This window comes from Schistocerca americana, chromosome 10 (assembly GCF_021461395.2).
Source record: "Schistocerca americana isolate TAMUIC-IGC-003095 chromosome 10, iqSchAmer2.1, whole genome shotgun sequence".
NCBI classification, from domain to species: domain Eukaryota; kingdom Metazoa; phylum Arthropoda; class Insecta; order Orthoptera; family Acrididae; genus Schistocerca; species Schistocerca americana.
In genome coordinates this window covers 200,665,795-200,682,564 of record NC_060128.1, presented here as the reverse complement: position 1 = coordinate 200,682,564, position 16,770 = coordinate 200,665,795, and the positions used below count along the sequence as shown (strand labels likewise).

At 39.7% G+C, this 16,770-nt stretch overlaps 1 protein-coding gene across 15 annotated transcripts in view; it reads right to left on the bottom strand.

The window, feature by feature from the left end:
* Nucleotides 1–16,770, bottom strand: part of LOC124552519 (fasciclin-1) — a 646,219-nt gene that overhangs the window by 140,619 nt on the left and 488,830 nt on the right. For all 15 annotated transcript variants that reach the window (XM_047126816.1, XM_047126814.1, XM_047126815.1 and 12 more), the window contains exon 2: nucleotides 8,014–8,155. In XM_047126816.1, the coding sequence (XP_046982772.1) occupies nucleotides 8,014–8,155 (142 nt within the window). The remainder of the gene's footprint in view (nucleotides 1–8,013; nucleotides 8,156–16,770) is intronic.

Here is a 16,770-nt window from a genome sequence, read left to right as displayed (position 1 = left end):
TAGACAATGTTTTAATCTTTGCTTAAAATTAACAAAAATTGATAGAATCTTATCATTTGAACAATCAGATTGGTTGAAAAAGGTAAACTGATTTTAATACAGAAAGGAGACCTAAAGCCAAAAAAGATTTCTAGCAATTCTCGAATAATTCAGTATTTGGTAAGACATATTAAAATAATAACAGTTCCAGAAAATATGTGAAATGTATTTCAAAACCATATTATGAACATGCTAGTGTAATTTCAGAAAAATATATTTGTACTTCACACGAAAAAAATTAAACAAGCGACTATTCTAGATATTCTGAAAATTAAAATACGCAATTTTCATTATAATGTTACAGAACCACAACAGGGTGAAAATATTGATTTTATATTATATAGAAACAGCTTCATTTATTTATGATGTAACAACTGTAGATTTTTGACACAAGTGATTATTCAAAAGCTAATATTTATGGAATTCCACAATAAAGTTTTTAGGGAAAAATCAAAGATGCAAATTGTGGAAAGATTATGTTAGAGTATTTTAGTTTAAGATCGAAAATATATGCTTATGAAGTTGGTAATAAAGAAGAGAAATGATCTCCAGAACTTAAAAAATTGTTTAGATAATAATATAAAACAATACAGAAAAATGAAGTTAACTCAGGCATTTAAACAAGAATTTTATACAGTTGAATGTAATAAAATTGTTTTAATTTCTTGTTGTTATTCTTTATATTTTTTAAATCTTCCCCAACTTTTTCAAGTGATTTCGTTCTGAAGAACTAGGAAAACATTCTTCTACAGTTGTTTTAATAAAATAATTATTTTAATTTGGATTATTACTAACTTGTGGGTCATATTTATCAACAATAATATACAGTAAGTATTTTTATTTTACATCCGTTGTTTCATGTTCAACATTTTCTCTGTATTTACCTTTATTAATTTTTTTGTCATACTTATTGTTATAAAACTGTATTCCAATATTTACTACACAATTCCTTCAATTGGCTAATTTTAAATCAACTCTAACAAATTCATGATAAATATGATTTAAATTTGCATCATCTTGTCTGAAAATATTTAAATAATTAAGTCTACCTCTTATAATTGTTTTGGTATTTTTGAATAGGTTTTGAGCTAAGTAAAAAAATCACTTCCTTTAAGTCTACCTGTACCAAAATATTAAACTATATCGTGATTTTCAGGAATGCAATCGTCAAAAAATACAACTGAACTATTTTCAATAACAGTAGTAATTGTTTAAATAACTTTATCCTCAATTTTTCACACCTCTTTATAAATTCTTGATATTTTAGTTGATTTAAACTTTTAGAATAAATGTACAAATGAAAATTTTTTTCCAATTTAACCATCCTGATACCTGAATATAATTATCAATCATTAAGTTGTTTCCGACAACCACTTGGCCCTATTATTGAACATTGAATAGAATTTGTTAAATGTTTACTGTGTTTATTTTTTACTATTTTCAGGAGTTCTTGTTTTTGTTTCATAATCCGTCTTGTATTTATTAGTAAAAATGAGTAAATTATTTCAATTAACTGATAGTTCATCTGTTCTGAAAAAGTATAACTGTTCTAATAAAAGAAAAATGCTTCACTGGGTGGTTTTTATCCAACAAAAAGTAATAAATTACATACTAACAATAGAAATTCCTGTTGGACAATACAGTTTGAGTAAATTTGCAATCAAAAGAATGTTATATAGGCATTAAAGGAGATTAAAATTTTAAACAGAGTGACATTAAATTTTTTGTAGATAAAGAAGATTCTACTGGCTAAATTTTAGGCTTTAATAATCAAATTATGGAAGCTAATGAAAAAGCAATTGCTAATAATGTTATAAAGTTATTCCATTTGAAGCTATAAATATTAATTTTAATTTAGCTGATGGAGTGTGTGTTAAACATGATGATAATATTAGTTTCTCTATGAAAATTATTTCGTCATTTTAACCAAATGCTGAATTTGGAGGACCGATAATTTATGGGCCAAATTATCCTATAAATATTCCAATTTTTGATACTATTCAAAACTTAGGAATTCCTATCACTGATAAAAAATGATAATTTGATTGACTTCAGTGGTGCTAGTGTAACAATAATTAAGAAATGAATTAATGTATTTTTCCTAAATAAATCATAAGCAAAGTTGAGAGTTATCAATTTTACTCATTACCTAATAATGAGAAAACAAAAGATAATTTAAATCTTCCTAATGAAGAAACAGAATTTAATATTGGTGATGGCTAGGTTCATCCTAATTGTTCATAGCTTTATACGGCATTTGATGTTATTCACACAGATTTTTCAGCATATTATGATAAATCTAATTTTATGTAGAGTAGAACATCGATTGATTGCTTCAGCAACTCTCATTCAATTAACTTCATCTGTATAAAATGAATTAACTATGGAACTCTCATTCAATTAACTTCATCTGTATAAAATGAATTAACTATGGAAGGAAATGTTCTTAACAGTGATAATGTTATAAACAAACACAATGAAGTAATTTATACACTATAATTATCTTGGTGGATCTTTTAAGTATTTAAAAAAATAATTTTGGGAAGGAGATTTAAAAGTAATTTTTACTTAGAGTTCAAGAAAAGATCAGGAAGATTCTATTCTTCGATGGACTAGTAGTTGGTTGGTTGGTTGGTTTGTGGGATGAAAGGGACCAGACTGCTACGGTCACCGGTCCCAATGGACTAATAGTAATGATGGCATTACACTTCCAAAAGAAGGTGAAATTGTTGTAAAATGCGTGGAATTTCCTGTTGCTGTTGTCGAGTATGACCCAGAATATTCACTTGAACTAGAACATGAAACACTGGAAAATCCAAACATTCCAGTTTCTGTCTTTTTACTGTAAACTATTGAATTTGCTGGATTAAATGGAAAACGAAAGTTTGAACTAAGTATTACTAATTATTATAATTCTGTCGAATTTGGTATGCTTTATTTTCATTGTTTTCCACATTTATCCGAAAATTATCAGTTAAATGATTCTTCTTTATTTAGTCATGTTAAATTGCAAAATATCTATGGAAGGAATGAAGTTTCTGCTCAAGAATTATGAATTCCTTATTGCCGAACAACTTTTTAAAATCTGAAAAGCACTGTAAACTTTTAAAAAGAACAACAATTAAGTAACGATGTAAATGTAATCCCATTCAATTTTATTGGAAATTATCCTATCTATGTCATGAATTTGACTTTAAGAATGAATCTTTTAACTACTCTAAAAACAAAAATTATATTATGTGCATTTTTTAATTAAATATACCAAATGATACAACTGTATGTATAATTATGTACGGTAAAAAGAATTTAACTTAATAATTTACAACAGATTTGAATTGACAATTTTTTAAAAAGTTATAAAAGTGTTAGCCTGATTTCTTCATTTCCTTTTGAAATATTTTCAGAAAGATAAAGAAGATAAAAACTGAAAAAATTCGATTTTCAAAAATTAGAACATTTGATACATGTTTAAACTTTTCATACCCAAATTTGAAAATCTAAATTTTTTTCTATATAAATAAAAGCAAAACAAAATGAGTATGAATGTCAGCATTGAAAATGCAGTTATAATACTGGTTTGGTACAAGTGTTCACTAAATTATTGGAGTTTAATAGTATGTCTTACCAAAATTTCGGCTTTTGAAATATTGTAACTAAATATGGAGAAAAAGTTTTATTACTCTTAGATGACATGCAAAATTACACTTCCACATCATTATACTAAAATATATTTAGTAGATGATAAATTAGAAAAAACTTTTGAATAATATTTATTTATCAAGGTAAAAAACAAAATAAGGATAAATTAGTTCATGTTATTGAATTCCAATAAATTTTTGCATTTTTTAACTTCAGTATTTAATAATAAATTTTACTTAAATGAGAATCATAGATAATTTTTAAATGGGGAAAAGCTACATGACTAAAATCGTGTTTTTAAATCTGAGAAGATGGAAAAATATGCCCTTTGCACCAGAATTGTCATAAATATACTACCATACACAAAGTACACAACAGGTTTCTGAACATCAAAACATGTGACGTAAATTGCTGTGTCTTTTGATTGGATTGATTTTTTTTATATCGACGGGGCACCATAGATGTTACTATATGACGTAAATTTCAACTTGATACGCCAACCAGTTGCTGAGAAACAGGGTTTTTAACAAATTGAGGATGAAGTGATCCTCTAATGTTGAACTGAAGTACGAAACTCTAAAAACAGCATTTCTGACGCGGGTCTGACGACGCATAAGTCATTAATGTTAGCCTAACTGCCAAACCAAGGTTGGCGCAGCGGAAAAAGTACAGAACGGTAACGGAGAGCTTAAGGGGGTCGAAACGCTGTGAGGAAGCCACTTTTTATCATCAATTTTTATGTTATTTACACAGGAAATATACTGAAATAATGGTGAATACATTGTATTTATTAATATTTGCACAGAAGTCGTGGAAAGGTATGCCAAAGGCAAATGTTGGATAAAAAAAAATCCAAGAAAGGATTGTACAAGGGTAGTCCCGAAAGTAAGGTCTCCTATTTTTTTTATACTTACATAGACCTGTTTATTTCTACAATGGTTTACATCAGTTTACGGCTTGAACATTCAGCTATTTTTCGACATAATCACCATTTCTGTCGATGTATTTTTGTAGACGCTGTGGCAGTTTTTGTATGCCCATTTCATACCAGCTTGCCGCCATGCTGTTCAGAAAGTTACGAACCTCTTCTTTCACCTCCTCGTTGGAGCTGAATCGCTTTCCGGCCAAATGTTCTGTTAACCTAGGTAACAGGTGATGGTCACTGGGCGCCAAGTCAAGACTATAGGGTGAAAGAAGAGGTTCATAACTTTCTGAACAGCATGGCAGTGAGCTGGTATGACATGGGCATACGAAAACTGCCACAGCGTCTACAAAAAATGCAACAGATATGATGATTACGTCGAAAAATAGCTAAATGTTCAAGCTGTAAACCATTGCAGAAATAAACAGGTCTATGTACTTATAAGAAATAGGAGACCTTACTTTTGGGATTACCCTCGTACTTACAGCGTCCACAAGGACTTTGCAAATAACTTGCCGCAATAGGGCTGTAATTGAAGCGTCAGCTTAATTTTCATCCAGCCCCAGCCCCCCTGCCCGGCAGCCGCTCAAAAGGCTCGCAGTGCGTGTAAAATCGGTCTATCGGGTGAGAGAAAGAAACCACATGCGGAGAACACTGCCTACCCCAGAACACACTCCACATTCCAGCTATCGGCGCCATGATGTGTAACGCTTAGTCTGCTATGCGGTGAGCGAGAACCTTGCACGAATGTAAACCAAGTGTTTTTCTACAGCAACGTTAATGCAATCATGTAATCGTAAAATTGCGTCGCTCGTAGCGTGAGGAAATTGCCAAGACTATTACTGCTTCCCCCTGAACGTGTAAGACATCAACTGTAAAATAATGAAAGTATCTAATTTTATACACAAAGTTGTCGTGTGGTCCTTTCAATCCCCTCCTGAAAATTCATACACGATCTCAAATTTTCCTTTTGCCTCTCCTTTTCTAGCTTTAAAAAAATATATTAATAAACACAATATACTGAGCATTATATCGTAACATTTGCAGCGTAAATAACGTAAATCTCAAAATGAAAGAAGTACATATTGTAGACGGTCTAGATGCCACGACCGTCGGATTACCTTTCTGTGCTCTTTCCGCAGCCTGCACAATACTTTGCTAATATTAACGGCTGATGCCTCTCGCGCCAGATACGCTGGTTTTCTTTTTCCAAACGCCTGGCCATCTGGAGCTGAAACTTGTATTACTTTGATCTCCGGCCAGGCCCTGCACGTACCACACATTTGGACGGTGAGGGGTAGGCGGGGTCAACTGTTAGCGCCAGACCGTCGCTGACCAGAGAAAATACAAGTCGTGTCGTACAGAGTAACAGAGAGAAGACGCGCGCGAGTCTAGGGTTCTTCTGTAGGGGAGGGGGGGGGGGGGGGTGCAGTGAGTTGCGTTCTAGAGGGTAACGTCAGGCGTGGCCCAGAGAAGTGTGTTGGGGTCCTTGATAGAAATGTGAGACCTTTTGCAGTTACCTACGATAAAGTACTGTGTGAAGAAAGCTGGGCAAATAATCGAGGTGACGGAAAGATTGGCAAAGTGCTCTAAATGTTCGGAGCTACCGCAAAATGCGAAAAAAGTGCAGTATCCTATTACTACTACATCGACGTGTCACAGTTGGAGCGGGCCAATTCATACCAACAGTTACACCTAAGATATATCACATGGAACGACCGGGTGGCAACCTCCGTTCACTGGTACAGTACTGAGCACATACTGCCAGGAAACCGGTTACTAGTGACTCGTGCGACAAGAGCACCCGGGAATTCAGACTTGGGCGCCTGGCAGAGGGTTCTTCGAACCACCCTTACACTATTTCTCCGCCTTTCCACACTCTATCGGCGCGTGGGAAACATGAACACTTAAATTTTTCTGTACGAGCTCTGATTTATTTTATTACGATCATTATTTCTTCCTACGTAGGTTGGTAAGAATAAAATATTTTCGAATTCAGAGGAGAAAGCTGATGATCGAAATTTCGTGAAAATATCGGACTAACGAATAGCGCCTTTGTTTTAACGACGGTTTACCAGATCCGTGGAACTCTCTCCTCTATATCCCGAGAGCACAAAATGAGCTGCCCTTCTTTCCAAGTCCTCCGTCAGTCCTATCCGGTAAGCAATACTCCAGAAGAGGAGGCCAAGCGTAATGCAAGCAGTCCCTTTAACACCACTGTTGTATGTTGTGCCAACAAATCGCAGTCTTTGGTTCGATTTCCCCACAACATTATCTATGCGATCGTTCCAATTGCAGATGTCCGCAACTCTAATTCCCCAGTCGAACTGACAGCCTTTAAATTTGTGTGATTTGTCGTGTAACCGAAACTTGACGGACTTCTTTTCGTACTCATGTGAATGAGACAACTGCCAGATTTCGTATCATATAGATATCGCTATCTACGTCATTTTGGAATTGGTTTTCATCTTCTGATGACTTCACTACACAGTAAAAGACAGCAACATCTGCAAACGATCTAACAGGGCTGCTCACATTGTCTCTTAAATTCTTTATGTAGATCAGGAACAGGAGAGGGCCTGTAACATTTCCTTGGGGAAACGCAGGGCAGCACTGTAGAATTTTCCGCCGGTTACTGCATGCTGTGACCTTTCTGACGGGAAATGACGAATCCCGTCGCACAACTACAGCGGTAGTGCATAGGCGGGCACTGAATCCTAGAATATAGTGGACGTATAGAAAGAAGAGCAGCACGGGTGGCCACAGGTTTGTTTCGCCCACGCAAAGGCGTCAGGCGAATACTGAAAAGCGTGGACCGGTTGACGTTTGGAACAGACCCCGACTGCTACGCCGAAGCCTCCGTAAGTGGGAAATGTGGTAACACACAGCAGGCCGCTACGTACGAGTCCCGTAGGGACGGCGAATGCGAGGTCGGGCCGGCGACAACGCAGACGCGTCGGAGCACTGGTTCTGCTAGCGCTAACGGAAGAGGGAGAAGTCAGTACGTGGGACGTGAACGCCACACTCCGGCGGAGGGAGCTTCTGGTAACACTGACTGATCCCCCGTTCCGCGACTAGCTCGGGGGAAGAATGAACTGCTTACCAACGTCGAGGGCTGCGTCACGTCGCTAGGCACTGCGGTACATAAAATGTAGCGGGGATCGTGATGAGAAGCAAAATTCTGCCACTCCGAACCTCAACATCCTACTGCACAGGATGCTTCGACCACAAAAATGCCAGCAGATGAAGAGGGCTGCCGCCTCTAGGGAAGAAGTGATGTGGCAGGGGGTGAGGCTCATGTTGTTGAGGATCGTACTGTGGTACACTCAAAACGTGTCACGATGTACTCATTCACGCAGTGGAGGCAGAGGGGTGGAGCTACAGCGTGCGCACGGAGCTGCGGCCGTACTCACTCATGTGGTAGAGGATGATGTTCTCGTCGCCGTCGCGCGCCTTGTAGTTCTGGAAGGCGAGGTTGGTGGGCGCGAAGACGGTCACCTGGCGCAGCTGCAGCGTGCTGTTGGCCACCTCGTTGTGCTCCAGCCACGAGTAGAACTGCCGGCACACACATGCAGAACTAAGATCTGGCATACAATTTACATTGTATTGCGTTTTACGATTGCAAAACTTGTAAAGTTAAGTTATAAAAACATTTAACAATCACTATGAAAGTGTTACGCAGAACAGTAAAAATGGGTCAGTAGGAGGTTCGTGTACTCACTGTTAAATTCCCCCACTGTTGGCAAAAAGACATGTATTATGCTCTGGAAACTGTTGTACGCATCTGAGCACATATATTTCACTCCTCTCTGTATTAATGTTGAACGTCTGAAATCTCTCACTTCACTGTTCTAGTACTGGCGTTATTTTTGAAAAATCACAAATATTGCTAACAACAAAGGACATGCTTGTCAAAATAGCCACGTGTTTGACGAGGTCTCTAGGGAATACATTAGCATTCTGAAAATGGTTGTTACTGTAAGTTACGGTTCTCCAATGAGTGACTCTTCACGATCACAAAGCACTTAGCAAGCTCCTAGCCACCTGAGGATATTATTAAGACTTCACATGATCGCTAAGCTACTTCTGTTACACTATAATAAAAGTTACCTGAGGATGACGGTGACTGGTCGTGGAAACTGAGGGGGCGTCCCAACCTCACTGCTCGTATGTAAGCTACAAAGCGCACAGGGTTTACCAGGAGGAATGGCCAGTTGCCGGAGGTACGACAGGAAAGATCATTCGAAGCAAAAAAAAAAAATGCCCAGTAAACGTCGGCTCTGAAAGGCATACCTTAACAGCTATGAACACTCGCTTGTCTCCGCTATTGTGGAACACACTTCTTCCACTGAGAAAGTGCTCATAGGCCGTAAGGTACGCATTTTAGAACCCACGTTTCCTGGACAAGTTTTCCTTGTTTTCGTGCACGTAACCTCCTCCCTAAATATGGAAATCAAAGAGCTTCCATTAGAAGACATGTCTCTCACAGTAGCGAAGACGAAGAAGTGCTCACAGCTCTTAAGGTATGCGCTGGAGAGTCCACATTCATCGGACTTTTTCCTCATGGGACATGCCGTAAAGTGCGCGAAGGAAACGAGGTCCAACTGCGTCGCTGACGGACCTAGAAGGGCTTACGCACTAGCGGCATCGCCAGAAAGTCCGACAATCCGGTCCTTCCCTCTAACGCTACAAGGGACACGCTTCTCTTAAACGTAACCATTAGTTCACGCGCGCCATAGCAATACTTTCGCTCGCTGTTTGGGGGCCATGTCACGGATCGCGCAGCCCCTCCCGCCGGAGGTTCGAGTCCTCCCTCGGGCATGGGTGTGTGCGTGTATTGTTCTTAGAATGTTAGTTTACGATGGCGCCAGCAGTTTGGTCCCTTAGGAACTCTCACACATTTTAATATTTTAGGTTGTGATGTTGCACAGAGGCTGCAGGCGGCAGGGCTGTTCTGTTTCCGCTTCGGCCACGAGGACGACCTGTGTTGCATTCGACTAACGTCTTCTACTTTTTTATGAAAAAGTCTAGTTTCAGTCACACCTTATTCGACACATCGATCATGTTTATCAGTTCGAACAGATTTACGAGTTTTGACTTTTAAACTTGTAGGAGAACTGGATATAAAATGCAGAAAATATTTTTCCTTTAAAATAAAAAGAATCCATTATGGGTTCGCGATTATTTACGCTTTTGGTCCACAACCAGTAAAATCACGACTAAAAAAAAAAAAAAAAAAAAAAAAAAAAAAAAAAAAAAAAAAAAAAAATTATTGAATTCCAGTTTATAGAACACCTTCAAACGTATGATTATTTTACAAACGACTTTATCTGTTAAATGTTTGACGTTAATCATGCAAGAGAAGAAAAGGTTCGAAATTATTTTTATAAAGTTTGTTGGAAGTCGTTACCTGCTTTCACTATGGATGAGCGGGTAATCTGCACTCCGTTTTAAGCGAAAGCTGGATTTTCCCGGATCTCCTGATCTGCGTGTCGTGTCAGATAGCAATATAATCTCGGAAGTACATTCAGTGGGACGTGTCGGTTGTGTGCAAACAGTCAGCAAAGAACAGAAACGTCGTGCCTGATACTCAAGTTTTACTGGAAGAACAGCGACATGTAATGTTTTTTGTTGGGTACGTCAGCGAGAAAAAGTTTCGTAAAGATGTAAAATTATGTTTGCAGTTAATCAGATGTTGGCAAGTGGTCTTGTTCTCAGTCACTGGATAAATATGGCCTGGGCAATTTCCGTGCTAGGACTCAAGACTATCAGTTTCTAACAGTTATATTTGTCTCACTCTGTCAAACTTCTGACGTAAGATTGTAGAACTTAGTGACTAAGTTTTGACAGCATTTTAAATTCGATCAATAAGTATGCAAAATATTGAAAGTAAACTTTTTGTTGCTCCTGAAAGACAACCTGCAACTGGAACCGAAGACGATGGAAGTATGAGGTCCGTTTAGCGGTACAGACTGGCATGGAGAACGGAAGTGACGACCTTCGCAATCTATTCCTGTAAACGGAATAAAAACCCTCACGGAATTAGTGTCATATCACAGCAAAGATTTCTGAAGGACGGAATATGTTGTTACGAATGCGTGGATTTTGTGCCACGTTACAGCGTGAGGTCACATTTACTGTCGCATATAGAGACTGAATAATGAGTTCTGAAATCCGTCTCCAGAGTGACTCACATTCTTGTTACCACATACAGAACACGGTATTGCTTAGCACAATTTCTGTTGCGCGTGGGTGTATGCGATTTCTCAGTCTTTGTAAGAATGACACTGATTTCACGATTCAAACAACGGAGACTTTGTCAGAAAAAGAGTTAAGTTTGCTGCGAAGTAAGTCTTCGAGCGCAAATAAGAAAAAAAAACCATTTCGATATTTTACAAGTTAATCGTCTCAGCACATTGATTAATTTGTTTACTATGGAATAGCGACTTCAATTTGGGATACAAATGAGAAAACAGCAGTGTAAATTTATGAAATTCCTGCAGAATCATTTAATTTTCACTCATGCAGGCAACCCCCCAACCCCCAATACACCTAAGTTGGTAGGTGGATGCTCCTCACGCCATCTGACGGTGTGTGGTGGAGGGTACTTGAGGCACAAATACCATTTTGCCCCTTACCTGCTCCATTGGAGAACGGGACGCGGGTACAACGACTGACGGCTAACTTCCGCATCCACCCTAACTTTCAGTCCTCGCTCATTTCGCCAGAGGTTTCGGCGCGGAAGCAGGGTGTCGCAAGCCTCTCACTGGAACGTAGACTCTCCGAATTTGATCAGCAGAGCCGTGCGTGGCGCAGGGCGCCTCCTGCCGACTAAACAAACGATCCCGTGACGAAACGCGCCGCTCCTATTTGGATATTCTTTACCTGTTATACTTTAATCGGTGAACTGCATTTTCCTAAGGTTCTTCCAGTGACTCGCGGACTAGCACTTGCCTTTGCTCCTAACTCTTTTATGGGTGATTGCACTTCCACTTCGCTTTGGAGAAGTACTCCTGTGCATTTTACGATAGTTACTGTCTACAGTGACTTGCCGCCCATGGTGTACTGTAATCGAACACTAGCCAATGTCTTGGCCTATTTACGACCAACTCGTTAGTTTTATTTACGTCCAGCGTCAACTGTCGGTCCCTGCAGCGAGTCTGCTCTGACAGGAGCTGTCACAACACAGCAGGGCGGCGCGGGGTTGTCCCCCGGTCTGCCTGGAGAGCTCCCTGTACCGCAGTGACACACACATTCTTTTCGCTATGTTCTCGCTGATTTGGCGGCCGGCGGCGGCCGCCAGGCGGCAGCACTGCGCGCTTCCGCCCGCAGGCACTGGCAGCCAGAGTCCCGGGATCGATACCAGGCTACGGCGGTGACCTACTAACGGCGCCGGGCCGAAACCCACACACAGCCTGCCGTACTCTGTACTGTATACAGAAGAGGACTGTACTCGCGCACCACAGTTCCGAACGGCGCAGGAGACTGTAGCATATACAGTGACCACACACGTCTACAATGGCCCGAAGAATGTTATAGTTACACAACCCTGTACGTTACACTGGTCGGAACACGTTCGACAAAAGCGAAACTGACATTGGGCGTGTTCCGAGGAAGCGCATTAGGACCTCTATGTACTGTCTTCAAAGCGATTACAAAGTCGGGTCAAATTTACAAAGAACTTGGAAGATAGCGCCCGCCATGTTTTGTATGTGCTTCATTTTTTTGTCAGGCAGCGTACGTTGAGAATACTAAACGGTTTATGAGTTGGGTTTTGCTACGTTGTTCGGCGACGAAAACTATCAATGTTGGGTGACCCTGAGAAGATGCACAAGGGTGTGCGCAACATTTTCAAGTAGTGTAATTAGTCGACACTCTGCTTACATGTAAGATGGAATAGCTGACAGTATGTAGTTACGAGATTAATACGATGTGCACAGCTACCAAGCTTGAGAAGCAGCCGCCAGTAACCACACGTGAAATATAGAGACGGGTCCTGGTTTAGACCTTTCACCTGGCACTTTCCGGCACAAAGAAGGTTTTCCTGAAATAAAAACAACTGCAAATTTTACAAAAAAAGCAGGTTAAGTGGAAGGTCATCAAACTGATATCTTGGAAACTCCAATTCTACTGTTTTTTCCGTATTGACTCAGAACGGCAGGAAATAGTTCAGCTTTGCAACCGATGATAACAATTTACTTTTCCTAGATCCAACATTTACAACATTTTTTTAAGAAGAAATCGGCTATACGAAGTTTTTCTTTGATGTGACTATATTAGTTGACGAAGAGACTTGTTATATCTTCATAAAGTTTTGCAACAACAGATTTTTCAAATCTGGTATGACGAATATAGCTTCTAGTGCCTACACAAATGACAATATCTTCTTTCTGATATTTATTTTTTCACAATTTCAATTCCAGCACGCAACCAGAAGTAAGTACTTCAGAGGGTTTCATAAATCTATCCCTAAATAAGGTATTTACGACGCTGTGAAGTTTATGAATCACTGGCTCTTCTTTGTGAAGGAATACACTTGCTATGTATGGTAAGTAGCGAAAGACTATTACGCAAAAAAAGATATAGTTTAGTAACTTGTTCATTTAGAATGTGGTCTACTATACTCAAGTGAGAGTTGTTTATTTTGTTTAAAGCGTCCCTATTGAAAAGTTTTACCAGACTTCCACTGCTCAGTTATTCTTTTTATAGACTGGAGCAAAAAAGTCATCTTGTACAAACGTACTTCAGTATTTTATGGGATTCAGTGCCTTTTTTTGGAAAAGCAGTAAAGTTCCACTACAAATTCTTAAGCATTATGATATTTTAGGATTTTCGCACCTGTTTGTGCAGCTAAATGAAGAAAGTGGCAGGAACAAGTTTGTATTCGTATGCGTGGTTGAACTTTCTTCGATAAAAGCAGCAGTCTTCTCTTAATGAACTGTTTCGTTTCCCATCATTTACTCCTCTTTTATTTAAATTTACACATGTAAGTTACACCATGTACGGAAACATTTGTGTTTATTCATTATTAGAAAATGTACACCTGTGTTATGGTTAAACGTGATTGGTTATTTGCTTTATTTAATGCACTGTAAGTAAAATAACGTGAGCCACGTCTGAATAGCATTATAACCGTTCGTGCCACAGCTAAGCTATAATTATTTTTTTGTAAGCAATGCCACCCAGCTTCGCCAAAAGACTACGCCCTTATATTCATGTTTAGATGTATCAACAATTGTAATATGGTGTTGCTTATTATGTTGTTTCACATATGTAATCATTTTACAGTTTATCACACGTGTTTGTACATATATTTTAAGTGACTGTAAATGAAGGATGCGTTCATTAACTAATGTGAATGTTAGTCCTAAGTATATGCCGAATTATTATTATTATTATTATTATTATTTTTATTATTTTAGACAGGCAACGACATCTGTCTTGCTTTTAAGTATTGCACATATGTCTTTAACAGCGCAATTAGTTGTTTGAACAACTGTAATATGACACTGCAATATTTAATTTTAATTTTTGTGGAAGTTGTCATTCATATATGTAAATGTTAGACGGGTTGCTACCTTAGCGCCTTCTCGTAGTACCAGAAATGAGTTTGCACTTGTCTGTTGCTGACTGCATATGACGTAACCATATGTTTAGTGTATGCGGAGTAGTTAAACACGAAGGCTTTTAAATGTGCTAAGACTTCTCCACAGATATTTTAGTTCTCTTGTAGATTCCATTGACCATTTGTTTTTTCACCGCTACTGCTCAATCATACATTGAAGAAGCAATGACGGAAATAAAAGAGAGAGAGAGAGAGAGAGAGAGAGAGAGAGAGAGAGAGAGAGAGTTAAGAGTGGGGTTAAAATTCAACGTGGTGGTGCATCAATGACGAGGTTTGCTTGTGACATTTGCTATCCTCAGTAAAAGTGAAGAAGAATTATACGATCTGGTGAATGGATCGAACAGTTTAATGGGTACAGAAAGGGCCAGAGCAAATCGAAGAAAGACGAAAGTAATGAGAAGTAGTAGAAATGACACCTATATTGATGATCGCGAAGGAGACGAAATTAGGAAGTAAAATAACTCATGACGGACGGAGAAAAGAGGACATAAGAAGCAGACCAGCACTGGCAAAAACGGTATTCCTGGGCAAGACACGTCTGTTAGTATCAAACATTAGGCCTAATTTAGATAAGAAATTTCTGAGAATGTAGGTCTGCAGCGCAGCATTGCGCGGTATGGTAGTGAAACATGGACTGTGGTAAAAAGTGGAACACAAGAGACTCGAAGAATGTGAAATGTCACGCTACAGACGAATGTTGAACATTCAGTGGACTGATAAGGTACGGAGTGACGAGTTTCCCCGCAGATAGGGTTGATAGAAGATATAGAGAAGATCCAACGGAGAGCAGCGCGCTTCGTTACAGGATCATTTAGTAATCGCGAAAGCGTTACGGAGATGATAGATAAACTCCAGTGGAAGACTCTGCAGGAGAGACGCTCAGTAGCTCGGTACGGGCTTTTGTCAAAGTTTCGAGAACATACCTTCACCGAGGAGTCAAGCAGTATGTTGCTCCCTCCTACGTATATCTCGCGAAGAGACCATGAGGATAAAATCAGAGAGATTAGAGCCCACACAGAGGCGTACCGACAATCCTTCTTTCCCCGAACAATACGAGAATGGAATAGAAGGGAGAACCGATAGAGGTACTCAAGGTACCCTCCGCCACACACCGTCAGGTGGCTAGCGGAGTATGGATGTAGATGTAGATGTAGAATGGGCGAGGAAAGCAGTATGTGGAAAACATTGCCAAGAAGAAGGGACTAGATGGTAGGTCGTATATTAAGATATCAGGGAATAACTTGCATGGTACTAGAGGGAGCTGTAAACAAAAACAGGGATTGTAATACATCCTGCAAATAAATGAGGACGTAGGTTGCCACAGGAGAGCAATTCGTGGCGGGCCGCATCAAACCAATCAGAAGACTGAAAAAAAAGAGGCATACTTTGTTATTTCCAATTCAATCAAGATTCTCGCTTATATTGCGTCCAATATTTTTATTTTCTCTCTCTGGGTCGCAACAACTTCTTCATGATGAGACCCCAACCGATATCATACCTCCACGGGTTTCCACGCTACACCAATTTATAACTTTACGCAAAACTAATTTGTTACAGTCACTCAGACGCGCCTACACTCGTACGATGACTTCACGAGCGAAAGAAAGGCTGTACGAGCACAACATAATTGCACCTGGCAGTGTGTGCGTTTAGGTCGGCTTCTCGTGAGTTTTTATCGTGGTACTTGACGAGGACGCGGCGTCTTTAGATCACTTACAGTGCGGCGCGTCTTCCTCGGCCGCCGCTATACAACACGTTTACCACGCGTCGCTGAGTACAGTAGTAGCGTGGTGGGGTACAGTACGATACATCCGTTACGGGCTCGACCACTGTTTACGCATTACCAGTATCGCAGTTATTAGAGATTAAAATCTGACGGTATTTTGTCACACAAGAGACCGGAGAAACGTTTTCACGTCAAAATAACTGGGCGACTTTATTCTTTTTTCAAGGTGACGGTCAGAACTAAGGGTAGCCGTCGTACATTTTCGGCACCGTATGAACTTGTTCATTCCTCCGAGTCACGACACGAGCGGCTGCTTCCTTTGCGCCGCAGCCGCCACAGCGCGCCTGCCGCGCTAAGGAGGGCCGCCCCAGGTATCGATCCGTGGACCTCGGCGCAGGGCGCCACGCCGGGACGTCGCCACTCTGCTCGAGCACGGCGCAGGAAACAGAGGGGCCGTTCTGGACGGCGTTCTCCCACAAAGCCGGCAGCTACGCGCCCGTTCATTAGAACAGCAAAAAACGTCGCACTGGTGGGTCTGACACACCGGTGTCAATGTGTTCTTTTTTCCATTTCCAGGAGTGTATATACACGCTAAGACCAAAACAAGCGACGCACCACGAAGCAGTCATCCGAATGGAACTGAATCCGGTAGGTGTGACGCACATGTACTGACAAACAAATGATCACGACTTCAAAAAAAATTCCATCATCTATTCGAGAAAAAGCGCTTACAAATTGTGCAAGTCAGTGATGCTTTGGTTCACCTCTGGCCCATATGCAAGCAGGTTTTTCGCTTAGCAGCGATTGATAGATTCGTTG